The sequence below is a fragment of the Maylandia zebra genome, linkage group LG14 (genome assembly GCF_041146795.1).
Source record: "Maylandia zebra isolate NMK-2024a linkage group LG14, Mzebra_GT3a, whole genome shotgun sequence".
Taxonomy (NCBI): domain Eukaryota; kingdom Metazoa; phylum Chordata; class Actinopteri; order Cichliformes; family Cichlidae; genus Maylandia; species Maylandia zebra.
Genome location: NC_135180.1, coordinates 8,612,652 through 8,640,633, shown reverse-complemented (window position 1 = coordinate 8,640,633; position 27,982 = coordinate 8,612,652). Strand labels below are relative to the sequence as shown.

General features: G+C 42.2%; 2 protein-coding genes across 3 annotated transcripts in view; both read right to left on the bottom strand.

Moving 5' to 3' along the window:
* Window positions 1-19: 19 nt before the first annotated feature.
* LOC101465886 (period circadian regulator 2) lies at window positions 20-19,869 on the bottom strand. The gene is made up of 22 exons (XM_014409514.4): window positions 19,710-19,869; window positions 15,333-15,883; window positions 13,010-13,102; window positions 12,648-12,802; window positions 12,396-12,517; window positions 10,295-10,496; window positions 9,419-9,470; window positions 8,659-8,801; window positions 7,815-7,893; window positions 7,607-7,713; window positions 7,362-7,515; window positions 7,158-7,266; window positions 6,802-7,081; window positions 6,505-6,661; window positions 6,246-6,382; window positions 5,963-6,169; window positions 5,622-5,867; window positions 4,286-5,316; window positions 3,920-4,139; window positions 3,593-3,824; window positions 3,329-3,479; window positions 20-2,978 (listed from the first exon to the last, which is right to left on the bottom strand). Exons 2-22 carry the CDS (start codon window positions 15,773-15,775, stop codon window positions 2,823-2,825), a joined length of 4,476 nt encoding a protein of 1,491 aa, XP_014265000.3. The 5' UTR covers window positions 15,776-15,883; window positions 19,710-19,869; the 3' UTR covers window positions 20-2,822.
* Window positions 19,870-25,381: 5,512 nt separating this feature from the next.
* pik3cb (phosphatidylinositol-4,5-bisphosphate 3-kinase, catalytic subunit beta) overlaps window positions 25,382-27,982 on the bottom strand; it is a 49,589-nt gene continuing 46,988 nt past the window's right edge. For both annotated transcript variants that reach the window (XM_004562799.6, XM_004562800.6), the window contains one exon: window positions 25,382-27,563. In XM_004562799.6, coding sequence (XP_004562856.2) covers window positions 27,426-27,563 — 138 coding nt within the window. In that variant the 3' untranslated portion in view covers window positions 25,382-27,425. The remainder of the gene's footprint in view (window positions 27,564-27,982) is intronic.

Sequence of the window (27,982 nt, the reverse complement as noted above, 5' to 3'; positions counted from 1 at the left end):
AACAACACAGAAATCAGAGTGGTTCTATTTTTGCAGCTTTATTACACAATCCCACTTTCCAAAAATGTTCGAACACTGCATAAAACAAAATAAAAGCAAAAGCTACACATTTAAACTCTCTCTTATACATATGTATAAAGACAACATATTTAATGTTAAAACGGACACATTTCAGAAAAGAAAATGCAGCATTTTGAATTTGTCTCTAGGATTTGCAGGTCCATGCTTTAAGTTTTCATTTAAAATTTTATGCCACATCCCAACATTTTTGGAAATGGGGCTGTTCAACATTGTCAAACAAGACATCTCACCTCAAAATTTAAAAAAAGCACAGAAATGTGCCAGATTCTTATACCACAGACTCACAGTGGTAATGAGACAGGCTTATATAACCATACACGACATCACGTGCCGATACTGTGTGTACACATTTACAGGTCAAGGAACGTCCAACAGATCACCAGTGCAGTGTTTAAAATCAGTCTCTCTCTTTATGGAGACTTATGAAACAAAGTCAGTTTTAAACATGACTTGAGACATATCCGGTCTTTTATACACAGGTGAGCGTTGCAGGCTCCATGGAGATACTTTGCACAGAAAAAGAGATTAATGACAGAGAAAGATGCAGTTACTAAAGGTGGTGAGAGGCGCCGTACTCTCCTCAGGAGGAGTCCATAAACCTTTGCCAGTCCGAGGCAAAGAGTCTCCGTACGAGCCCTCAGTCACTGGAATCACTCAAAGTATCTCACCACTCTGTCCATTGCTCTTTGCCCACAGGTGCATACACATTCCACATACGTTCTGCTTACAGTAACATGAACCCGGGATTTATAAGAGGTAGGGTTCGTCCCCAATGACAAACAAACAAAATAAAGACACACAAATAAGAGAAATAGAAAAACAGAATATTTAAAAAAAAAAAAAAAAAAAAAAAGGACTGCCAAGTTAATGAGAAACCAAAAAACCATGAAAAAAAAAAAAAAAAACTAAGTTGGTGAGATGCTCTTGGTCCAGGTACACTTGCAAGCCCTGCCCAACAGTTTCTCTGCCTTAGCACCAGAGTGGTCTCTACTTCTTGTACGGTTTGTGTCAATTAAGCAGAGGCAGGGTGGACCCATTTACTTCATACTTCAGGAGCTGATGTTTCTCAGGCCAAAGTGTAAAAAACCCCACTTTCACCCAAAAAAAAAAAAAAAAAAAAAAGAGGAAAAAAAATAGCAGGGAAATATCATCCCTCTTATTTGCTACACATGTAATACTGCTTTCCCACCTTCATGCAGACGTCAGTGCCAATGCTGAGCAATGACGTCAGCGCCGCGCATTTGCTCTGGCCAATAGGCTTCACAGTACTCCAGGATCTGTATTGCTGCACCTGCAGATACTCATGATTTAGTCCTTTCGACATGCATTATTTTTAAAAAAGAAAAAGAAAAAAAGATTAAAAAAAAAGAAAAAGAAAAATTAGGCATTGGGTTCTAATTTTTGATGCAAAAATAGATCCAGAAAAGAAGGAAAAAGGACTGCATTAAAAACAAAAAAAAATCCCTAAAAATGTAGTTATTTGTTCTAAAAGTGAAATTATGTAGTGGAGCTGCACCACACTGACAGAAAAGATATTACTCATCTTTCTAGAAAATGTACGGCTGCAAGTTTCTCTTTAAAAAGAAACAAAAAAGAGAGTTGGAGTTTGAAGTTTCTACAAGTCCTCGCTCTTAGTGCATCGCTCCTCTGTCATTTGCTTCGTTTTACAAAAATACTTTGGCAGCTTCTTGATCTTTGATGATGCCCACTTTTTGTTATAGCACCTGAGCTGCTCTGTAAGGTCTGCAGAGGCCTGCAACACTTACAGACTGTGCTGTGAAAAAAGGAGAGGCTAGCTCTGCTGCTTAAGCGACTTTAAAATTCCTGTAGCGTTTCCAAGCTTTTAGAAATGCAATACATTAGTCTTTCAGATGAACAGATTCGGCTTAAAAATATTCTTGCCAGATCCTTTGCTAGATAATAAATAACACCCATAAACGGATAACTTTTATCATTAGGCATAAGATTGTCAGAGTTGAGGAAAGTTCCGGCCAGCCTCCGCATGTCACTCTGCTGGCTGTTGTCTGGTGCTAACACTGCTGCGCCTGCGTACTTTGAGTACTCAGGTCCAGGACGAGCAGTGACATAAAAACTCATTCAAAATACAAAAAGTGCCAATCCCCACCCACTGACCTTCATCATCCAATGAGAATCCCCATTATTCTACTATTCAGCTATTCCTAACAAGAAAATGACGTGGATCCCGGGCTGTGAAGTTTTTTGGGGTTTTTTTGTCGTTTTTCCGTTTTTGTTATTAAATGGGATCATGTGGGGAGTCAGGAAAGAACAAACAAAATTGGGCAGGAGAAACTTCTAACAGCAAAGCCTGGCTGCTTCTGACAGCTTGACACTTAGAATAATAAAAAAAACCATTTCAAAATCTTACATATTTAAAAGTAGTAGCTCTCAGTCATTAGCTTTAGATTTATAATGTGCTCTGCCTTTAAAAGAGAAATAAATAAAAAAATAGAGACAGGTCTTTTCAAAGAATGTGTGTGTGAGAGATGGAAAAAGTGACTTGCTGTAACAGCACTACTGCCCCCTGTTGGGGTGCATTAGGAACTGGACCACAGTAGCAGTCCTACACCCACACACAAGCAGTGTACACCCTCCTAACCATCACACTCACAACACAGAGTTCTGCTTGTAGTGTGCATGTATGTGTTCTTCAGGATGGTCAGGCACACAGCTGTTTGTCACATCCATAGTGTCTATTTATGCACATGCCCTCTGCTGGCTGTTTAGGAGCCTGATTCCATTTGAGGCTGAGGCTCCCCAGACTGGCTCTGGGTGTTCTGACTGTCTCTGCTCAGCTCCTCGCCCAGCTCGCTCATGTCCATGTCAGGCAGATCCTCTTCGATGGGTGCCGCTGCCGCATCCTCGCAGTACACACACTCCTGAACACAAACACATGCCATCGTTACCTTACAACATTTATAGATATACATTTAGCTCATTTGAATCCATTTTACAGTTATATTTTTAATTGTTTTGCTTCATTACATTTGTTTTGTCTCATTATTGGCTTGTCAGTTATCTGTAATGACTTTGAGCAGCACTAACTTGCATGAAAACTGCCATCTTCCCTATAAAGTTCATTTGCAGAAAGTAGTGTACAACTATTGTGTTTTTTGCAGAACACAAGTCACGTTATTTTCCATGGTATACTTTTTCAAATTATTTGCAATGGGAGTGCTGTGTGTGTGTTTTTTTTTAAACTATGCTTAAAACTGTGTCTGTCCCCCACCTTAACGTTGATGGCAGCAGGCAGGCCTCCCCTCCTCATCCAGGGGTGTTCCTCCACTAGCTCTCGTCGCTGGTCTGATGTGAAGTGAGGCTGGCTCTTCTGCATCTGCCTCAGCCTCTCCTTGTCTTCCCTCAAAACCCTTTGAATATCTCTGATGGTCAGAAAACAAATACATTTGTGTGAACGATATTTAATGGAGTTAAAAGGTTAATACTTCATACAGGTGGTGAAGCTTATAATATTTAATTCCACTTAGTGACTCACCTGGATGGCATTTGATATGTCATCATGACCTTGTCATCAACGTTGGCCATCAGCAGCCAGAGGGGCTCCTGTAGGACATACTTGATGAAATGCTCTCCCTCCCCTCGAGATGAGACTTTGTCCTGCGGCTTGCCGCCTTCAGACCCGCCCTCTCCCCTCATCTTGTTTTTAGACTTGGGGTCGTGCTCAATAGAGTCGACACTGCCAAAGTATTTGCTGGTGTTGCTGCTCCCTGTGGGGGAGACAAAGACAGAGTCACAAAAAACCCCCAAAAAACTCTTAAATTTTGTGGAAACTCTTGTCAGACCTCAATGTTCAACTACTGACCTGTTCTGCTTCCAGAACCGCCGCTAGCTGAGGTACCACAGCCAATGCAGCCTGAGCCTAATCCCGAGCCCAGTCCAGAGCCTGACCCTGAGCCCATGGATCCAGACGTGGCTGATCCGGTACCAGAGTGAGAGTCTTCCTGTTCCTGCAGCAAGATGTCCAGCAGGTCGCAGGATGATGAGTTCCCGTCACTGTGAGCCCCGTCTCCTGGAGACTCCACCTAAGACACAAGGTGGTGCACACATCAGAGATAATTCCACACTCACTCTCCACTGGCACGCTGTGACACAGTTTGTGTTTAAGTGCTGGCACTTGTACAAGTTAGTAACTTTGTGTTAGTATTTGTAAATGTCCTGTGGCTCCTACCTGCTGTTGGCTATCAGGCTTGGAGGCGCCTCCGTTCTTATCCCCTGTTGTTCCCACTCCTACAGACGCTGTTGCCGCACTGCCGCCCTGTCCTCCAGCAGAGGCTACTGTAGTGTCCTGACGCTCCACTGAGCGCTGCCCCTCCTCCATGCTCAGCAGATTGAGCTGCAGGGGCGAGCTGCAGCGGGACTCAAACAGCGGCGGTGATGTGGCGGGCTCTCTCGCCCCAGAAGCGGGGGTGGAAGATCGTGACGCCGCACCCTCGCGAGGCTCTGCTGCAGGGGTTTTGGGAGGCTCGCTGGAGAGACTGTAGGGGAAAGGTTGAGGTGGAAAGGGGGCTTGAGCTACAAACTGGGCCTGCATTGGGAAAGACGGCTGGGCGGTGAACGGCTGCTGAGTAGCGAATGCGGACTGAGCAGCCTGGAAAGGCTGCTGGGGGGTGAAGGCAGTCTGCACAGGAAATGGCTGTTGGCTGGTGAAGGGGGGTTGCGTCTGTATCGTGTAGGCTGGCTGAGGGGGCTGAAAGGGCTGCTGGGTAGCGAATGCAGGCTGCGGCTGGGCCTGCTCAGGGAAAAATGGTGGTCTCGGAGCTGCTCCTATTTGTCCTATTTGGGGGAAGATGTAATTGGGTAGCACCAGAGCTACCACAGGTGTAACAATGGGTGCAGGAAACGGAGTGGCAGTGGGCGGGGCTTGGGTGCTCTGCCCTTCTCCAAATCCTGTAGAGAGAGAGCGGTCCGGTCGGGGAGCCTGAGCTGGAGCAGCAGGTGTTGGTGGGTAGAGCGGATATGCAGGGACCATGGTGGGGTAGGACACATTAAAAGCTGACTGCGATGCTTCTGATGGGGACCAAGAGGTCTGGTTGAGGCCCTGGAGAGGGGGGCGTGGTTTACGGTTTGACACAGCGCTGTCTGATGAATCGGGATGCTTCATCCGTGGCTTCTTGGACTTCCTGTTGCGGTTACCCTTCTTGGCAGTAGTTTCTGGCCTAACGGTGCCTTGTTTAGCAGTGCCTCGTGGTCCAGGTGATTCTGAAATGAGGATATAGACGCAGAGGTCAGAATGTCATTTTTGTTGAGCTGGAGAATAAAAAAAAAATGCATGTAGATGCGCACTAACTGGAGACCAGGAATATACTCCCCACATGAACTGGGAATTTGGTAAAATCATGAGATTAAAAAAGATAAGATTAAAAAAAGATAGTCAATGTAAAGGTGAGCCTTATTTCCTCTTTGTAGAACTTTTATTGTGTTTGGTTGCCTCAGTTGTTAAGCTTCTAGCTAAACTATATCTTCTCCCAACAAAGCAGAAAAGCTAAATTTGAAGCTTACAGTACCTTCAACACTGGGTGGACCTCTGTGCTTGTACAGGTATGTGGAACAGTCCCTCTGGAAGCTCCTGGAATTACGGAGCTCTCTGCATCGGTTGAGGAAGGCCTGCTCCTCTTTCTGGGTATGTGCTGCCAGCACCTGCTTGGTCAGGCCCAGCCTCTTGTAGGCCTCCTTTCCTTGGCTGGGTGGAGACACCATACTGACAGGCAGCGCAGGGGGTGCTGGGCTCTCTGCAACATCCTCAATTATCTCTGTACAAAGCAGTGCCATAAACATCAGTCAAATAAACTCATTAAAACACGGCTAATGACAGTCCTGCTATGTTTCTACGGACACAGAAACTCACCAGACTCTGGCTGAGGCTTCTTGTCCCCCACATGTACGATGGTGCTGCTATAGCTGCACTGAGAAGTGATGGACACCACACTCTCCGCTTTACTGGGCAGAGTGAGGGGTGCCAGGGGGCCTCCCACCACAGCAGCTGCCCCAGATGGAGGCTTCTTTAGTGCTTTCATGTTTGACAGGCCTGACTGAGAATCCAACATCAAGGGATCTAAATGAGAAAGATTCTGTTAGTGCTGAGCCAGTACCTTAGACTTTGTGTGCACAGATGCATGATTACTACATACCTGCATTTGTATCCTGAGGCACTTGCATGCCATCCTCTGAGCCTTTCTTGTCATCATCTGAGTTGGAGGAGGTGGTGTTTGAGGAGAACTGGTATTTTCTTTTCACTGTGATGGGTATATTACAACTCTCCAGATACCTAAGAAACAAGAAAGAGTTTTAAATGAGAGAGCTTTGATATTGTGCAAACAGAGCATGATCTCTCTGCCTTTGCACAGGGATTACTGTGCAGATGACTTCATGACCAAATCTATGCCTGACCTGATGACACTATCCAGGCAGCTAATCTGCTGGTAGGAGCACACAGTCTGGTCTTTGTAGGTGAAGCCCTCCATGCTGGCTGCAGTACAGTCTCTGGCCTGCAGAGGGGGCACTGAGTCTTTTGGACGCACAGTTGAATATCTTTGAGCTGCCAATGCTAAAGAGAAGAGGAGATAATATGAGAAACACACACGAGAAGACAGACAGGAGAACCAAAAGACACTCTGCGTGTGTTTCTGCTGTACTTAAATTAATAATCACTTTATTTTGAACTTAATAGTTGCCAACTGGACTCACTCTCATGGGTCTTCTTCTGCTCATGTTTGGGGAGAGAAGGTGACGGCGCGGGAGATGGGGAATGCAGACCGATCTGAGGGTCCTGATTCCTGAGCATGTGGACATCTTTACAGACCTCCTGGAAAGTCCTGGCGGGCTTGGTCTTGCCTGTGTCCTCTGCTGTGTTCCCTGCTGTAATGTTCCCATTGCTTTCACTGGATGAGCTGATGCTCACCAGCTGCTCATGGGATCCATTGCTGCCATGGCTACCATAACCACTGGAGCCCATATTGTGGACCGGCTGCAGAGAGAGTAGCTGTTAGAGGAGCTGTCAAATGCCTCTTGTGTGTGTAAAAGTGAACCGTGTGCGTGCATACTTGAAGCAGCAGCCGGTGAATCTGTTCACTGATTTCCTGGATGTCTGAATCTATGATCTTCCCTCCATGGAAAGCCGGTGCTGCGAAAACATCTTCGTTCACAGGACCCCTGAAACATGCAGGCATAGAGCTGTCACCTAATGTCCTCATAAATACAGATGTCCAAAAAACAACAAAAAACCCCACCACAGTGGGAATACTTACATGCGCACTTTGTGCCTGCCAATGACGAAGGACACCTTGCGGCTCCAGGGATTGACAAAGCTGGACCAGCTGGTGTCGATTGTGATGTACTCACCGTTTCTTGCACAGAAACGTATTGAAGAATGATCGAACGGCTGACCAGCGTACTGCAGAACTGTTGGTAACAGAAGGTAAAGTGTGAGCGGAAGAGCTCAGAGTATAAGAACGCAGTGAGACAGTCCAGGTATGCATGCAAATGTTCGTACTTTTGCGATGTATTGCCAGCATCAAGGGTCGGTCACTCGGGTGTAGGTTGAGCAGCACGGGGGTCCCTATCAGGTCCTGAGGGAGGTACCCCAATAAAGGCACAGCCCTATTGGGAAAACAGTAATTACTTTAGTAGAAAACAGGCCAGCAGGATGACTTCACACAAGGCACCACTGTAAGGATCATAGAAGGATTCAGTCCACTCACCTCTCATCCACATCCTGGAACACACAGTTAGGGGTGTGTGTTGTAGTGAAGATACGCTTGTCAGGAGGTATTCTGGGAGCTAGGTGTGCGAAGGGAAGGGAAAAAATGTCAGTAAACAAAATGATTGTACAGTAATCCCCTGAAACAAAAGGATGATAGCATCTCTTGTTTCACATTAAAAGGATTAAACTCACACGAGCTGGTTTTGAACTTTCAAAACATGAGCAAGGGGATTGATCGGTAATAAACTGATCAATTGGATTTAAAAAAAACAAAAACAACTATGAAACAATGAATCTATTATTGAATCTTAAGCACTTTCTGAAGGCTGCTTTTGTTATTAAAGCAGACCTGGACCCTTGTCCAACTAATTAGTTTAATTAAAACCTTATTTAAAAAAATGTGACACATTAAAAAAAAAAAAAAAAATAGTTAATCAGATTAAAATGGCCTTGCAGAAAAAATGTAACACTATTTCCTTGTTTTCCAGGTGATCAGTTTTTATAGTGGCGACAGTATTGGGTGGATGATAACTTGTTTATAGAGATTATCATAAGGCTCACCATCTGTTCAAGTACACACATGGATAAAAACAATAACTAATAAAAAAATCCCATAAGCATCTTTCTCTGGTACATTTCAGGCTGTCATCTCTGATTTGCATAGTCTAACTAGTATAAGTTTAACTAGTCTGTGCCATCTATGGTTCAACTTCTAAACGTGTGAAACAAATGACTTTATTTTCCATCTGATACATGTCAGAAGTAACTGGTAAACAAAATAAAACTGCATTCATTATTGGGTGATACGCTTGAGTGCTTTATTAAAACAGTGCAGTTCTCACCTTCATATCCAGAGTGCACCCTCTCAGCCAGCAGGAGGCAGCAGAACTGCTCCTCAGCCAGCTCAGCGTCCTGGACCTTCATCAGGTACGGAGTCATCCGGAAAGGATAGTATTGGAGGTCTCCTTTACGGTCCTTGCCACCACTAGAATGCAAACACACAATGTCAAGACCCTTTCATAATAATGAATATTGGGTTTTTTTGCCTTTCAAAATAAAATATTTTAAAAAAAGAAAGAAAAACGAGCTAAAAGCATTAAGAGATCCTTTTACCAGTTTATCTACTAATCATGTAGTGAAATTACTGTAATTATTTAGTTAACTGTGGTTTTAGTCCTAAGCTCATCATTTCTTTCATAAAAACAACATTTGTGGTAGAAAATACTGCATCTTGTAGAAAAATTAACTCAAACTTACAATGCTCAACCTAACCCTCTTCTGTCACACCAACAATCCTCTTTCTACATCCATGAACCTTTCTTTTGATCCTCCTGTTATCCATGTTCAGGCATATTCCTCCTCTATACACGTCCAAACCAGATCAACCTATATTATATAAATATACAACTTTAAAGTTTAAATGAGCAATAGCAGGTACCCCATCTGGCCACTAGATGGAGATGAAGTTCAAAAGCGCAAAGCTGCTGACTTCCTTCCTCCCTCTCACTTTTCCCCTCTCCTACCCACCATCCCTCCTCTGACTCAGAGCTTGCTTGGACAGGAAACTGTGGCTCAAAGCAGCTGCCGACTGCTGCCACTCACCTGATGCGGCAAAAGAAGGATTTCTCCTGCATGCACTCCGTGGGAGATGACTCTGAATAAAAAGAAGAGGGGAAAAAGGTCGGATGAATAATTGAATTAGCATGAGTAGTTCCCACTCAGCCATCTGTCAGTCATCAATATTCAAAATACTCTTCAGCAGACCTGAGATGTTTGCCTCTCATGTGTCATAGATAAGAATGGAAGAGATGCAATTATACTACAAAAGTTTATTTTTTTTTAAAAAAGTCATTTTTGAGACAATTTACAAAAAAAAAAAAATTATAGATGCTTATGAGTGGAAATGCTGGAATTCACTGGACTGATACCAGCTTCCAGTTGTTAAAGTGGGAGTGCAATCAACTATAGAACATAAGTCCCTTTGGAGAAAATTTTTGAAAGATAATGCACAAATTTGTAATCTCTGAAATGAGTTTTAGTAGAATTTATATGACCACTGGGCAGAAAATTATATTACAACCCACTAATTCACCAACTCTGTGATAAGAAGAACCTAAATGCAATACAACCTGAAGGTGTACACATCATCAGTTAACACAGACCTGACTGCCAAACATGCCACATTTGTTAGCGTCATACATTTATTAATGTGTGATTGAGAATGCTAATGAAATATGTGCTATGCATGTATGAACATGAGTATGTGGAGGAAATACTTCCATGTGCAGGTGGTGCATGTGTTTCATATTGGCTTGCTGCGTGACCCTATTTTGGAAATTTTACCATCCGTGTCTACAGTGCCCCTTACCATACTGTACGACCAATTATGTCAAGGAGGCAAAAATTTATCTAATTTATATTTATACATATACACGTGTGAGCTTTTGTGGAGCTCAAACCTGCATTCGTCATCCTTACCTGCTCCTGTGCACATGCTCCATGAGGGCAGGCGGTATGGTGTGGTGAAGCTGTAGAACACGCTGACATCCTGAGGAGTCAAGAACTCCACAAACTTGGCGTTGTCGAACACTTCCCGCTTGCAGTTCAAGATGGATGCTGCCTGGTCAGAGATGTAAACAATCTTCCCCGTGATGAGAGACACTGCTACAGCGAATATATCCTAAAGGCAAAAACAAAAAGATATTAATCATTTAGGATTACCAAATTAGGTACTTCTAGCCCTCTCAGAAGATTTAAAAACACATCTTCAAACTGACTACTACTCAGATGACAGATCGGCTGCTCCTTATCATCCCCCACTTTATTCTTTATCTTACGTCTGTTATTTTTTCCACATCAACTTCAAGAATAAATAAACAATAAAGCTTGTTCTTTTTCTTTTTTATAATGGTCATCACCCCTGTGGAGAAAACTCTGCCTTTTCTGGCTTCCCTCTTGAATGCTATAATTAGGTTTCTTGAGACAGACTTTCTCCTGCTTTTGTTGCCTTAACAGTGCAGGGAAATGGGGGTGGTGGTGGTATCCAAATAAAACTGTAAGATTGTAGGTAGTGAGCCTAGAGTCTTAGGCTCACTACCTGCAAGCCCATGGATGCGTCTGATTTACTAACATACATACATGCACTGACACACACTTTACACGAATAAAAGTGTTGGGCCACAACTCTTAATCTGTAAATTCAGGTGTTTTCAGTCTCATGGCTACGAGTGTATATAATCAAGCATCTAGTTATGCAGTTATGCAACTAGATCTTCCTAAATTTGAGTCTGGCTGAGTGTTACTGGACTAGGATGCCACTGTTGTAACAAGTCAGCTTGTTAAATGTCTTCCCTCTAAGATCTTCCATGATCAGCTGTAAGTGGTATTATTGCAATGGGCGAGTCACAGCATATCAACCACAAAGCAGCAGACCACATAAAGTTAGAGAGCTGTATTGACTGTAAGTGCTGAGGTGCATAGTGCAAAAGTAAAAGTCGTCAATAATGTGCTGATTCCGTAACTGCAGACTTCCAAAACTGATATGGTATTAACATCAGCACACAAACTGTGTACCAAGAGCTTCATGGCACAACCTTTTATGGCTGAGCAGCTGTATGCAAACTTTACATCAACAAGCACAAACTCAACCGCTGGACGGAGCGGCGTCGAAAGTGAGCGATAAATTGCACCTCTCTTTAGTGAAAGAACTTTGACTGCACAGAGCCCTGACCTGAACCCCATCTAACATCTATGGGAAGAACTAGAAATTGGAAGTTGTATCCAATATTGCTATCTAACCTCACAAAGGCACTTCTGGATGAATGGGAAACAAATTCCCACACACGCACATGCGCACACACACACCAGCTGACTGGCCATATCTCACTTGCCAACTTCATTGCTACCAAATCTAAGTAGAAATGAAAGTTGGCTAACTTGCCAAGTTACTTCACCAGCTAATATGACTCATGATACAAACTTCTGAATAATGTTGAAAAAACACGGACGATACTTAACAGTAAATCATAAAATGTCTCAAAGAAAGAAAATAACTAACAGTTGTTTTCTATAGTAACAGCTAATAGCTAGCCAATTAGCTATATAGCATGTATCTGATATTGGTAGTTCGCTCATCTCCATAACTTTTTTATCACTGTTATCATTAATAACAGTAGCTCAGGTGGCAGAGCAGGTCAGCCACTAGTCAGAAGGTCGGTGGTTCGATCCCAGGCTGCCTCCTGGCTGCATGCCAAATATCCTTGGGCAAGATACTAACCCCATGTTTGCCTACTGGTGGTGGTCAGAGGGCCCGGTGCCGCCAGTGTCCGGCAGCCTCGCCTCTGTCAGTGCGCCCCAGGGCAGCTGTGGCTACAATGTAGCTTGCCATTGCAAGTGTGTGAATGTGTGTGTGAATGGGTGAATGACTGAATGTAGTGTGAAGCGCTTTGGGGTCCTTAGGGACTAGAAAAGCGCTATACAAATGCAGGCCATTTACCATAACATTGGTTTTCACCATTCAGGCATAAGACTGGTTTAGCTGTTTATCCTTTAAGATGAGGTAAAGAGCGGTGGTACTTACGGTGTTTTTAAGGGTGTATTCCGAGGTGATGCTGTTGATTTCCTCAATGGTGTAAGATGTTACATCAAACCCTGGTGGCTGACTGTCGTTAATCATCAGCATCTGGTAGTACTCCTCATTGGCTGCAACCAAGACAATATGGATAAGTGAACACGTGAGATAAAAGTTTATTTTCAGTATGTAAGTAAGTATAACATCAGTCATACAACATGAACACACAGATAAAAACAATGCACACAAGGCAAGTCTTACCTTTCACCTGTTTGATACAGCGCAGTGCATACTTGAGAGTGTTGACAGTGCTCGACTTGCCCTTGCTCCTTTTTTCTGACGGCAAGTGCATCTTCAGCTCCTTGAGCGTCTTGAAGAGCTCCTTCTGTGTCTTAGCTTTGGCTGACTGTTCACTGCTGCAGGACCCAAATGAGACAGAGACATGTGTGTCAACATGACAAGATCTCACCATTGATGTCACACTCGGCTTTCCAGCAAAGGAAGCAGAACAGGAGGGGAACGTACTGACAAGGGGTTTTAGACCTTTCTGTTCACATTTCCAATTGTTGTTGCATTAAATACCAGTAGATTTGGGCTGGGCTTTTTTTCAGAAGTGTACTAACCTGCAGCCACTGGTTGATGGGTTGTCCTGCTCGGAGCTCACCAGACTGAAAGCATTGGAGCTGCTTGGCGGGGAGGGGCTATGAGAGTTTGAGCTGTAATCACAAGGACAATGTCATGTTATGAACAAAGGTGTGCAGGAAAACCAGAAAACGCATAACAAAAATGAAGAGCAAACATTTTAAGTGATTCAGGAATTTGATGCTATAGGCTGTTCTTAGAATTGCACCGTCATATGAGCTGCTCTTTTTTTTAAATATTGGAAGGACAAATAAAGAAAGTGAACAAGTGTTAAGTGTAATTAACCAATTATATTCACGTGCGCTTTTCAAGTCACATGAAAATTTATATTTAAAAAGAAAATTTCAAGTCCTTAATTAATTTAGTTACCTCTGAGGCAAATACTAAACCTTGAAAAGAAGACTACTATGATAATGTATAGTGGAAAAAAAGAAAGAAAAAAAAGGAGCATTCAAGAAACGCAAAGTGCAATGGAAAATTCTGTGGGCAGTTAAACAACCAGGTCAAGCCACCCACAAAAAGCTTTTTTTGAACAAGTTATAAACTGACTTTTGGCATAGACTTTTTACAAACATGCATTTTATTTCTCTTGGATGTTTGCCTCAAATTTAAATCGTGACACAAAGGTTCACAAAGTTTGTTCTTAAACGTGATAACGTCCTATTTTGAAACAGAGTATGAAGAGTATGACAAACGGATGTGGTTCTGTGGACACTGTACAGTCGATGCACAGACAGTATAAAAGATGGATGCAGCTACCGTGATGTCATCCACTGGTTTCTGATGTACCATTTAGTCTCTTAAGTCTCGAGATTAGCACTTTCACCTTTGCAATCTTCTTTTCCCTTTTTAAATTTTAGATGACATGAAATTAGTCACTGAAGCAATAAACTTATTAAGAAGGACATTAACTCATTCACTGCCAGCCATTTTCAAATCAGGTAACTCCCCACTGCCAGGGTTTTTGAGCATTTTTACTCATTTTTGAAGAGCCACAGAAAACTGTGTGTTATGATCATATAAACGCTGAACCTACCAAAATGAAGAACAGACTCTCTTCTTTCATCCAAAAAAAAAAAAAAAAAAGCTTTTTTCTACCATTTACCATTCTTTAGTAATCAGCTGTAGAAGAGAGGTGGGTTCCACCAAAAATGCCTGTTTTGACCAAAAAAAGGGAGAAAACGAGCTTTTTGTGAAAAATACATTTCAAGCAGAAAAGTGCCTTTGACACTAATATTTCTTGCTTTGTGACACCTCTAACATATAAAATAGTTTCTCACTTCTATAAAACAGAAATAACACTGAGGAAGGTTATGCTTTATCAAAACAATTTATTTACAAATATATGTAAAAATAAAATTCACTGACAAGCTGCCCGAGGTTGTATTCTAGCCCCTCCCATTGAAAAACGTAATTGACGTCTATAGACGTCAATGGCAGTGAATGAGTTAAGTTAGAAAGATATTTTCTCATATACTTCTAAGGAATAGGGCTTTTAAGCAAGCCCTATTATAAATCCCAAGTTCAATCTATCAGAGTCAGTGGAATGAAGGAAACACAGTATTAGGTGTGGAGTCTAATCAAGATGAGGCGTCACTGTTGCAAGTATAGCTGACATGTGTTTCCAGTATTTTCTCCCCCCTCGTGGATGTAAATGGAGATGGAGACAGCATCAGCATTGGATATGTAACAACAATCTTCACCAAGTGTGCCATTTTCTTCAAACAAGACTATTATTTAAAGGATTGCATCTCAGAATCCCATATGGTTAATCAAAAAAAGATGAGGCCACCAGAAAACTATAAGTGGGAACCGAATTGAAATCAAATTTAATGACATGTAATTATCAGGTCCAATAATATGAGTGTGAGCTGAGTATTTCACACCCTAATGAGTATGGGAAATAGTGAAATATCAATAAACTAGAAAGAGTCTCAATAATATTCACTTTTCCTGCAGTTTCTCTTCCAAAAAACAAAACAAAACAACAACAACAACAACAAACAAACAAACAAACAAAAAAAAACCCCAAAACAAAACATTTTGATATGAACCTATATGTCATGATTAGGAATAAACACCAATTCCCAACTTGCTTTCCTCCAGCTTAAGCAGTCTACTGGACTATAGCAATGACTCAGCCCAGCAAAACTCAAACAGCCCTTCAGTGACTTTAATGAACCTTACTTCCGTGACCTAGTTGGTCCGCTCCCCCACCGTGGTGGGAAAAAGAAAAAGAAAAAAAACAAAAAAAAAAAAACAAACTTCATTTACCACGATTCAGTGGTTTCGATGAGTTCTCACCTCTTGTTGCTCCCCGAGGACTCCATGAGAGCGGAATCCTTGCCATTGCCGTTTGAGCTGCCCACCGACTCGTTGCCGTGGGACTCATTGCCATGTGACTCGTTGCCATGGGATTCTGTCCCGCTCCCGCTCGAACCACTGCCACCCATCTCCACATCCTCGTGCAAAGGTGGGCGCGGTCTCTTCCTGTCATCATGCGGGGACCCCGGGTGCTCGTGGCTGCTATCGCTCCCCTCGGAGGCCAATCCTAACTCTGGTTCGAGTTCGACCCCATCTTGCCCGCCACAACCCTCACTGTAGCTGGCCATGCGGTGAAGCTGGCTAATGGAGCTGCAGGGAGTGCCCTGCGCTTCCTCCACGTGCAAGCCTGCCCTTTCCCGGTTCCGTTCACACCCGTCCAGGGTTGAGTACAGGTACTGCTTTGGATCACTATCCTCAGACATGGGACAAGTTAGTGATGGAAGATTAAGTTACCTTCCACATGGCAATGCCACAAAGTTGATGGCACTGTAGCATAAATGGGGTTGTTGTCTCAGGAGTGGAAATGCAGTCTGAAATAAACAAACAAGACAAAAAACAAAACAAAAACAGGTGAAATTACTCATACCAACACTTTACAGCACAGTACACTTCTAATGATAGAAGATCAATAGCAGAAGGAACACAACTCTAATATTAGAAGCAATCAATGTGGATTAAATCAACCCATCTATCAAAGTACAGTAGCCATGACTTTGATCTGATCAACCTGTGTGGCCTCACATCTCCACATTTTCAAAAGTCAACCATAAATAAAAAGGGCACCACAGCACAGATAGAATGATCTTGCTGTTACACAAACACTAACACAGTCACACCAAAGGAGCTGCCATACAGCTTTCAAAAGGTTTGCACAGTAAATAGGCCAGTCGTTTGCCCTTTCCAGGTAGACATCAGTCCCAGACCAGCTTAATCTGGTTCAGTTTTTCAAATAAAAGGTGAGTCTCCAGAGATGAAACACAGGTCTGCTGACACAGTACAAACAAAAACCTCCGCTGCCTGCACATAATCAGGACCAACTTGGATGTGAGAAGCAGAAACAAAACAAAAGCATGAAAATTGGGTTTTATTGTTTAAATAGTCTCCTGTATGGATGGCTGCATCACAAATTACACAATGAAGCAGTAGGAGGAAAACCTGACAAGCAGTCTTTAAGAGAAACAGCCGTATCATTAATGTTAAAGATACAGCTCCCACACATACACATTAACTGTCCATATTAAAAATCAAAGATAGCCTTATGTAACACAGTACAGTGACCGTGGATGCACAGTCCTTTTAGCAATTACCTTTAAAAAAAAAAAAAAAAAACATATTATATTTCATAATTATTTAAGTGAATATATATGGCCTGTGTTCTCATTCAAGTCAGTGTTAGAACTGACCTGGTCATTGTGTGGCCCCTAGACCACATTAGGCCCTTTAATTGTCCCTGAGCAGCCCTCATGAGTTTAATGGGAAATTAGGACTTCCCAATGCTTCCCATTTTAGCCACCAATAGCACTTTATACTATATAATACTGAACAGAACTAAGTTCAGCTTATTGGTGTGACCCTCCAAAACAGTGGCCCTTTGAGAAAACTAATTGTCCACTTCTGTGTTAGAAGTTCAGCCATGCTGTAAATAGAGACCTTTTTTCACTTGCTTCTGGAAAGCCGCAATTAAATAAGAGCCTTTAGAAGATCTTGGGGAGTAAAAGCTGGTCTCCAAAAGACAAATACAAGATCCAGTTTTATCAGTTTTTATCCTCCTACAATTACCTCAGCAGTGGTTGGAGCTATTCGTGTCTTTCAAAGCTGAACAGGAAATACCGGCAACAGGTACTGAGGCCAAATCCAAACTATTTTACTGTTTTGCTGCTCTCCAGTGTCAGGTTGCAGCTATTTATGTAAGCGCGCACATTCAGCAGCCTGTCTATTCTTCTCTCTCTTTACATAAGCACTTTTACATAACTTCTCAAAGTTTTAAGAGTAGGTTCTTCATTTTTTTTTTTTAAACTAGAAATATATATAAAAACACAACCCAGCAGACTTTCCAAACCACCCACTCCACTTAGAAAATGACCCACTCTTGTTTAAAGGAGGCAGCAGCCAGGCGCTGTGAAGAGATGTTTTATTGGCTGCTGGAAATGACCAATCGGCACAGAGCAAGGAGTTACAACTGGTTAGAATAATGTCACCCAAACAAAAGAGAGACCACAGCTTGTAATCATGGCAACAAAATATTTATTCCTATTACTATTATTTACATTCTCTTTAAAGAAATAAGACCAGCATTTCCTAGAATTGTGTCCTCTAGTTACTTTCTATACATGTCAGCACATATCTCATAAAATCACACGGGTAAATTTTGTTTACAATATACGAGCTAAAGTTAGTTTTATTGCTCAGATTATTTCATATAGGGAGCCTGAAGAGCTAATAATAAATGCACAAAAAGAGAAAAAACATTAGGTTAACAGACAAAAAACTAAGTAATTGAAGTATGTTTATGTAAATCATTCCCCACATGTGCTTATGTGGGAGCAGTCCACTATGGATAAACTGAAGCTTTACTAAACTGTAAATCACACACAAACACGACCATATGTTAAGCACTGATCCCTGAAACTCGTGCAAACTGTCATAACACCGGCTCCTCTGTGGACATAACACAGAACAAACCATACATGAAACTGCTGAAGAAAATCTGACTACTATCCTGTATTTTAAAGTGTGTTCAACTTCAATGAAAGACCATGCAGTGCAGACGTTGGCTTACCAGTGACCCCCCCTTCCTCCATCAACATAACAAGAAACACCAGCATCCAAGCACAAAAGTACAACTCCAACCACCAGAGAGTCTTCCCAAACTCTCTGCAACACTGCCGAACACGTCACTGAGCAGAATAATGACATAATGAAACTGAACTCCCTCTGCTTCCAGCTCAGCCCTCAACTAGAGGGCTTATACAGCCAGCACACTAGCACAGATCTCAGGCATTATACAACCCTGCTCCAGTCACATGGATTTGGCCATAGCGCAGCACAAAGCTATGGTAGCCTTGTTTCATAAAACCCACATGGTTTGTCTTGTAAGTAGCTCCTCCTGAAGTGCGCTTTTTTACTGGCATGCGAAACTGAAATCACATGAAGACCAATAAAGGCATACTGTTACATTTTTGAGAAAAATTAACTCATCTGACAATCCACACAAAGTTAAAACATGGCTTAACAAATATTAGTGGAAGACAACATCAATATAGATGTAGAAAGATGCTGCACATACGGTGGCAAAACCTATCATTTTTACTTAACCCCCTCCTGTTATGGCCCATCTCAATATGCAATAAAAATGGCATCAGACCGAGTGAGTTACATCACAGTGTAGGCCACCAACTTAAGATATTACTTATTAATGATGACTGCTGACATACAAGTTGTAAAAATTGTTAAAAGAAGACACCGGGGTGTGTGTGTGTGATTACTGTCACACACTTTTTTTCCTGTAGCTGCATGTTACCATGGTATAATCACTGTTTTGGCCTTGTGGGAAACTGCTTTGTAACATGAAAGCCACACGTTTGGGGTGAAAAATAAAAGACAGCTCAAGTGACATTTTTAGGCTTCAAATAAATGCTTTTGAATAACATGCGCGGTTTCTACTTTTTTTTTTTTTTAAATCTGGCAAAAGTAGTAGTTTTAGGTAGAAATAATCTTAATCTGATTATTCTTCTTCCCCTGTCTGTCAATCCAAACATTTAACAAACACTTTTAAAAATCTTATATAAAGAAATTAAACCACTTCCTCGGGCCATAATTGTGCCAACAATTCAAAGCCATTTTGTAAAAGTGTTTCGAGTGCGAGCAGCTAAAAAGTAAACCTGACGAAGAGCCTTTTTATACGTCTAATATTACACTTCCGTGCATATGAAATTTCTCACATAGATACTCTCGTATTAGATAACGTTTATATTAAAGGAAAAAACATTAAAAATGACCCCCCTTCCCCCATCTGACTCCCATTGACCTGCTATTTAAAATCCACACACACGTTGACCTGCAATCCAGTGCACGGTACACTGACACAGTTATGTAAAAGTAACCGAATCGTTAAAAAGCAGCCACGAATCCACGGCGAGATACCCGCAGGGGACATATTTCATAAAAGCTAACATTTATCTAGCTGTCTGACTGAACAGAAAAAATATAACCAGCATTTTTTGGTTTTAAAAGTACAAAAAGTAGAGCAACTCGGGGTTCACGCATGCGCAGACCGCATTTTCGTTATGCAACTTATTTTTTCGCTCGTCAATCTTTTTTGCTAAAATGAAAGGGCGCAAATGAAAGCTGACCAACCTGAGCAGTAGTTGGAAAAATCCTCTCTCCGGTGGTCTCCAACGAGATGTAAAATCAAAAGCGACACGTAAAAACTATCCAGTTATACCGTTCAGCATTCCTCAATGGGAGCAGAGCGTCAGACGGCTTGACACAGTAGTGAATGGATCCTCCCCGGTTCTCTCCCGCACAGGCCTATCAGCGAATCGCCGAGCCCAGCTCGCGACCTCAATTTAGACTCCTCCCTGTGCTTTTTCCGATTGGTTGGATGCAAGGGGTTTCCATGGAGAACGTGACGGAAATGCGATATCGGAAGCTTATTGGCCTAAAGTGCTGTCCGTCGTTTTATATAAACAAGGCTTTGACTGCACGTGGAATCTCATGTTGTGTGAGAGTGGGGCAGTTACGACTGCGTGAGTAGCAGAATCCACAACAACCTATCAAATGTTAAAATTACATAAATGAAAAAATGCAAGGAGGAAACGAACAGGAACTGATGATGACAGAGAGAAAAAAGTGTCACAGAAAATGACAGTCAGTCTAAAAGTTAGAAACTCATTTCGGGAAGGCAAGTGCGAGTTATTGCGTGATTGCTGTTGGAAGCCTTGAAATGTTTCACCTGTGTGACCTTTTCAACAGATGCGCAAGCATCGATAATGCAGTGAAAGTGTTTATCGAAGCAAAGGGACAGGTCTGTGGTGGGGAAACTTGACACATTCTTACTTGCGTCACATCTATTTCTACCCTTCAGTTGTGGCGAGTTTTTTTTTTCCATTCAGAGACCACAGATAAACCATGCCCACATACATTTGTTAGTTAACGTACAGATGTGTATCATATGCCATGCAAACAAACCAAAGCAAACTACATTTTAAAAACGGCCTTTACGTCTTGATTGCGTCATTATGCTTTGAAATAAAAGGTTTGCAGTCTTTTGTTACATTTTTAATGGGCTGCTATGTGCCAAGCTTATTCATCACTGTTTTTCTGGGACTGGACAGCACCTGCTGGATATTTTTTCCCACAAGCTGGCATGATAGCCACAACACAATATTTTCTCTTTTCTAGCCAAGATCCTCCACAGAGCAGTTTACCTGCGTAAGCAGGATTCTAAGCTTTGTAACTGCTTGTCAAGTGGCAGCCACCCACCCTGGCTCAGGTAGCAACACACCATGCAAAAGCCTGCACTCCTTAGAACATGTGAGAACGAACACCCTCCTTCTCAGCCTACACTTTATAAAGCCACTTTTATGATATCACCCAGAGCCCAGCAACAGGCTCTCCTGCTGGCATGTTTGCTTTGTGTTTTTCTCAGGACATCTTTGGTTATAAGTGTAGGTGGATCTGACTCTGTATAATTAGACTGATTCATGAATCACCCCTCCTTTAACTCCTCCCTAAACTACGCGCATTTTCTGGCAGTGGGAGCAGGCTTGGAGATCCTGGAGGTGGGTGGAAGTCCCTAAACAAGACTGAATCATGCTGTGTATAGCTTCATCTGCTTTGACTGTTGTTCATGATTATCTAACCAGAAATCCTCTTCATTAATTGCCCCACATGTGAAACTACACAGTTCATATTAGCCATTTGTCTGCTTTAAATTTTTTTAAGATGTATATATTTGGATTCTTAAAGATATGGCTAATGAATAAGAAAATAAAGTGAGGCGTGAAAAGTGTAGAACATAACTGTTTTGCCCTGAAATATCTGTTTGGATGCAAACATAATTTATATACAGTGTTATCAGGGTGTAAAGGATGACACAGCAACCTCTGGATGCTGGAAAATGAAACCACTGCAAAATTTCTAAAAACTGCAGTACCCCTAAACGCCACACGGGCTGGCTCCAAAAGCAAATCACTAGTCATATAATTTCACGTGAAAATGTCCAGTTTTACAGAATTTAAAAGCATTCAGCATTAGTTTACAGCTATGCCATTGTACCTGACACAAGCTATGAAGTCACAGAGGCCTGAATTTTGGACCCTTTTCGAAACAAGGCAGGAAAGGCAGGAAAAAACGGCATGAATCAGTGGGTGAAACTTTCTATGGCTTTTACTTTGAAAAGTTTATGGTATTCCTACAAAATGATGGCTTGGACTAGAGTCCCTCTTACTGGGTTTAGGGGGCTAAGCTGATGCATACATCATAAGCAATTTTTTTGGAAGGTGTGACTCAAAGGCACAGTGGGGTCAGAACCAGTAACTTTTCCCCCTTATACTATTTTAATGCCAAATGAAGGAATAATTCTGTATATCTTTATATATACAGTTACTTCTAAAAACTAGGGAGGATGAAGTCCTTTCAAAATTTCTAGTTCTTATTGTATTGTGACTCTAGCTCATAAGTCTCTTCAGAAGTGTTGCCATTTGTACTGATAGGTGCTACATCTGATCAGTTCTGGACTTAAGTAGTTCAGTGTCCTGAACATGACCTGTGTCCGTGTGCTTTTTGGAGCATTTCTAATGGAAGTATATGATAGACTGTGTGGTGCAACCTATCTAAAAGGTTTGTGCTTTAAATTTCAGTAAGAAAATCTACTATTTTATTAGTCTGATACTTGGCACCAATTAGTCTGTGTATTGAACTTATATAGTTTATTAATGCAGCTTACTAACATGGCTAGCCAGCCTTAGCTGATAACATAGCAAGCCACCATCCCATATAAATATGGTCACATTTGTCTCCAAAAAAACCTACCATGGTGGCAGGACAAAATGCTAATGTTGAGCCTTCTAAATGCCCACAAACAGTCACATCGAAGTAGCTACATCTATCTGTAATATACAGTCTGTGGTGTAGTGTGAAGTCATCAGTGATGTAATACTAATTATATTAATATGAAGCTGCTATTACAGATTCGTTCCTAACTTTTACACATTTTAATAGTTGAAGAAAAAAAAATATATACACACACACACACACACACACACACACACACACACACACACACACACACACACACACACACACACACACACACAAAACCAGTCAAAAGGTTGGACACACCTTTATTTTCATGACTGTTTGCACACTCCTTGCATTGGATGAGCTTCATTATGTAGTCACCTGAAGTGGTTTTCCAACTATTTTAAATAAATCCCCAACAGTGTCAAATTTGTTGAAAATTTGAAGAAAAAAAAAAATTATGTTTTCACCCAGTATACACAATATCTGACACCGTGCCTACACTCCCTACGACCAAAGCTTCTACAGGTTACTGTATTATGTAACTGCACTGAAGAACAACACACGTACAGCAGATGAGTCACACAGAGCACTGATTGTAGCCCAAGTGAAAGAGAACTGATAATTGATGATCTCTGGAGGTAGTGACTTTGTTAGCATTGCCCACAGAGAAAAATAAAAATCAGTCCCCGAGTCATCCAAACAGCACTAAAGAGCATTTTTGTACCGCTCAGACACAAAAGGAGCTTCATGATGAGCAGGGTGGCATTTATAAAAATCCCCTTATGGTCCTCTAACTGTAGAGATAGGTGAAAAACAGCGCTACTGACATGTGCAAGTTTGATGGCTGATTTCTATTTGCTTTTGTTTTTCAAGTCTACACTTAACAGCTAATTTCACTGGTGGAAATATTACTTTTTTAACTACACTCAACAAAAATATAAACGCAACACCTTTGTTACTGCTCCCATTCCCCATGGGATGGACGTAGAGACCTAAAATTCATTCCAGATACACAATATAACCATCCCTCCCAAACAGTGGTCACAAATCAGTCCAAATGTGTGGTAGTGGGCACATCTGCTATATTGAGATAATCCATCCCACCTCACAGGTGTGCCACATCAGGATGCCGATCTGACATCATGAGTAGTGCACAGGTGTACCTCAGACTGCCCACAACAAAAGGCCACCCTGGAATGTGCAGTTTTTTGCGCTATTGGGGGTCTGGGGACCCAGAACCGGTCAGTATCTGGTGTGACCACCATTTGCCTCATGCAGTGCAACACATCGTTGCATGGAGTCTATCAGATTGTCAATTGTGGCCTGTGGAATGTTGGTCCACTCCACTTCAATGGCTGTGCGAGGTTGTTGGATATTCGTGGGAACTGGTACACGCTGTCGTATACGCCGGTCAAGCACATCCCGAACATGCTCAATGGGTGACATGTCCGGTGAGTATGCTGGCCATGCAAGAACTGGGACATTCTCAGCTGCCATCTGCCCTGAACAATGTGAACCATGATTCATCCGTGAAGCGCACACCTCTCCAACGTGCCAGACGCCATCGAATGTGAGCATTTGCCCACACAAGTCTGTTACGGCGACGAGCTGGAGTCAGGTCAAGACCCCGATGAGGACGACGGGCATGCAGTTGAGCGTCCCTGAGACGGTTTCTGACAGTTTGTGCAGAAATTGTTTGGTTGTGCAAACCAATTGTTCCAGCAGCTGTCTGGGTGGCTGGTCTCAGACGATCTTGGAGGTGAACCTGCTGGATGTGGAGTTCCTGGGCTGGTGTGGTTACACGAGGTCTGCGGTTGTGAGGCCGGTTGGATGTGCTGCCATATTCTCTGAAACGCCTGTGGAGACGGCTTATGGTTGAGAAATGAACATTCAGTGCACGGGCGACAGATCTGGTTGACATTCCTGCTGTCAGCATGCCAATTGCACGCTCCCTTATTGCTTGTGGCATCTGTGGCATTTTGCTGTGAGACAAAACTGCACATTCCAGGGTGGCCTTTTGTTGTGGGCAGTCTGAGGTACACCTGTGCACTACTCATGATGTCAGATCAGCATCCTGATGTGGCACACCTGTGAGGTGGGATGGATTATCTCAATATAGCAGATGTGCCCACTACCACACATTTGGACTGATTTGTGACGGATGGTTATATTGTGTATCTGGAATGAATTTTAGGTCTCTACGTCCATCCCATGGGGAATGGGAGCAGTAACAAAGGTGTTGCGTTTATATTTTTGTTGAGTGTACGTGCAAATTTATGCATGCAGCCAGATCATTAAAGCCACCTATACTTAAATTCAGCTCGCCCCCACCCTGCCAGAAAAGCTCTGACTTTTCAAGGTATGTGCTCAAGACCTCAGAGTTCATCTGTTGGGTGAGTCACCAAGAAGTTAATGGCAGATAAGTTGAAAGGTGCAGTGAGACGGTTCTGCAGATTATTAGTTCAATCTAATTGAGAGCTGGGGAATTTGGAAACTAAAGCAGCATTAACAGTCACATTCCTATAGCTGTTTTTGAATGTTTTATTCAGTGCAGTAAGGGCCATCTTCCTACTAAAGCATGTTTCTGTAGTGGACACGTACCAGCATGAGAACATGGGATTATTCATAATACACAAACTGGTCTTAAAAAAAAGTTGCCTGCAGTTTTTGCTAGAGAGGGCATCACATTTTTGTAAAATTTCAGAGGGTTTGAAACCTTCTGCCCTTTTGATATTTTTCATTTAAATTAAAATAGAGGGAAAAGAGGGAAACTTCTCTTATAACTAGACTCACTCATTTCTGGATGTATACAAACTGGTTTGACTTTTATATTTTTTAGCAAAAATAGCTGTCGAAAATAAGCCTGTGTATATTTCTGTCTAGAATCAAAAAGTTCTCTTGCCTCTTAGAAGAGGGAAAAAAAATATCCATTGGCCTATGTAGGCGCAGAAGTCACTCAGCCCACATCAAGCAGCAGAATAAAAAAAGACCACAGACAGAAATGCAGCACAGTGGAAAATAAATTTAATAAAACTCCTATGAAAACAGAAACCAGCAAAACATTAAAAGCCTGTACATTTGACAATATCCAGTGTCTGAGACTTCTGAAGGCAGGTAGTGCAAAATGCAGCTGCATCACACATAAACCAGCAGGCAAAACCATTACAGGCTTGGGCCCGGGACCAATGTTTCATATGATTAGATATGGTTCATATACTGGGATATTGCACAGGAAAAAAAGAAAAAAAGAAAAATTCCAAACAGACGCAGATGCTGGTAGAGCACCATATGTTGAAACAAGTAAATAGCTTTACATTGCAGTGTAATGTCCCTACTGATAAATCCCACCCACACAGGTCCAGACTTCAGACTCCGCCCACATCTGCTTGTATGAGGACAAAAAGCCCTTTCAGAAATGCACTCCTTCCAATTAACCTGTGGGCACCTGAACAGGCCACCGTCATGTCTGCTCACTTTAATGGAAAAGTTGAGCTATCAGTCTCACCATAAGCATTTTTGTACACTTCAGGTCACATGACATGACTGGGCCCGTCTTTTAAACATCCTTGTGAGTTGCTCCGTCAGTAGAGAATGCCCTTAAATGATGATTTTCATCTTTGCCGGTCCAGAAGACATCTTCCTCACTGGAGCCTGTGTGGGAAGGGTGGGGGCAGCTCACTCAGCAGTACCATGCAGCTTGTCTCACTGACAAGTCAGTCAGTAATGTTACTCATCCCATGTCTGAAAGGGGCTAAATACACTTAAATAGAGCGGCACATATCTGCACATTCGATGGAAACAGACTGTTAAAAATACAGTAGAAAAAAAGAACAAAAAGAAACTGCTAAACATTTTTTCTGTTTTGGTCCTACCATGTTAAAAGCATCAGTTATTTCTCAGTGTACTTGGTGGCTTTAATGCGTTGAATTCTTTAAAAAGGAGGACAATCTGGGGTAGTGGTAACTGGCAGGCGATAACACTTTGGCCAACAATGCTTTTGATTTGACAAAGAGACGACGCACATTGTCAATTCAGAATAAAATAAACTAGAATGAACTGTTTAGTTTATTAAAAGACTATTTAAAATTTCTTATATATGCCTCTCTATAAACATTCCAGTGTTCAACGGTCCAAGTGAAGTGAGATTCAGACAGTGGACCAGTAGGCTCAGAGCATCTCTCGCATCAGTCCTTCTCTTTCATCATTTCCCTCACAAGTTGACTTTGTGGACTTGTACTCTGGCACATCCACATCCAGGGATACATTCTTAAATGGCAGAGGAAAAAGAAATGTCCGAAACGATACAATCTTCCTGAATTTTCTTTTAGGCACACTGAGACGGGAAGCGAGTGTTAAGATGCACTTCCTGTGGCTGTGGTGCACACCATTTTAAGACACAGAGTCAGATGGGTTTTTTTTTTTTTTTTTTTTCATTCTGTCCTTTCTACACCCATCTCTTAGCTCTACTTAAAACAAGTTCAGGGGTGTGGGCACAATATGCACTCCATCAGGGTCTGTTCAGGCAGAGTTTCAAGTCCATCTGACATAACTCAGCCACTCCTAAATTTTATCTTGTTAGCCAGTAGTTCAGCCTGTTCTGTGTGGAGTTTTGTCTGAGAAGGTTTAGCGTGGGCACAGTGGGTGCTTCAGTTCCCTTCCTTTGGCTGCGTGCTCCATCGGCTTTCGTGCCTGTGCAAAATCTGCAATGACATTACCCACCGTGATTCCACTGAAATGTCACAAGACCATGAATGAAGATGGCTCACGGGGCACCGTGCCAGTGTGATGCAAGGTGAGGAGGGATACAGCAAGTAAGGATGCAGAGTAGCTTAACTGAAGAATGAGGGGGCAGATTTTATTCTGTATAGTACAGGAGGGGGGCGACTCTGCTCAAGTTTTGGATATTCTGCTAGATTCCCTTCTTTAAATTAGGGTCTCTGTCACCCTGTCTCCTTGGCACATCCTGCCTCTTCCCTCACACTCTCACGTTCCCTCACTGCGTCCTCTTGGGACCACTCCCCTAGCCTTTGAAAAGTTACAGCTGCCCTAAGACCGGTTGTCTTTGGCCACATTGTGGGCCATCCAGTTCACTTTAGTTGTCCAGCTCTCTCTCAGGGCTTCATCAAACTTTTGGCGGAACTGCTTGAGGGCCTCCTCATCAGTTTTACCCAGAGCCAGGGAGTCCTGAAAAGGGAGCGGAAAGTAAGACAGGATAAGTCATGTGGGCAGGAGGATGAAGATGTAGTCTCCCTGCATACATGCTGACACTCAGTTATTTAAAATGTTATAGACATGTGTATCTGTAGAGTACCAATTTGGAGAATATTAATATTTTTACAAAAGGATTCTACGCTGAAATCTGGAAGACAAATCACCCCCATGTGAATTAACTTCATGATGACATAATGGTCGAAAAATAGCAAGGTTTAGGAACAATGACTGAATTACTGACACTGAAGAAATAATGTTAGTATCAAGATTCTTACGAAGGTCCTGAAGCTATAAGCAGCTCTTTTTTAAAGATGATTTATGGAAATTAAAATTAAAGGTATCGTGGCTCAAGAGTTGGGAGCTCGCCTTGTAATCGGAAGGTTGCCGGTTCG

Coding starts and splice junctions, on each gene's coding strand:
- LOC101465886 (XM_014409514.4), bottom strand. CDS start 15,775: ATGTCTGAGGATAGTGATCCAAAGCAGTACCTGTACTCAACCCTGGAC. Junction 4,140..4,285: donor AGCCTGATAGCCAACAGCAG/GTAGGAGCCACA, acceptor CTTGTGTCTTAG/GTGGAGTCTCCAGGAGACGG. Junction 3,480..3,592: donor ACATATCAAATGCCATCCAG/GTGAGTCACTAA, acceptor TCTGACCATCAG/AGATATTCAAAGGGTTTTGA.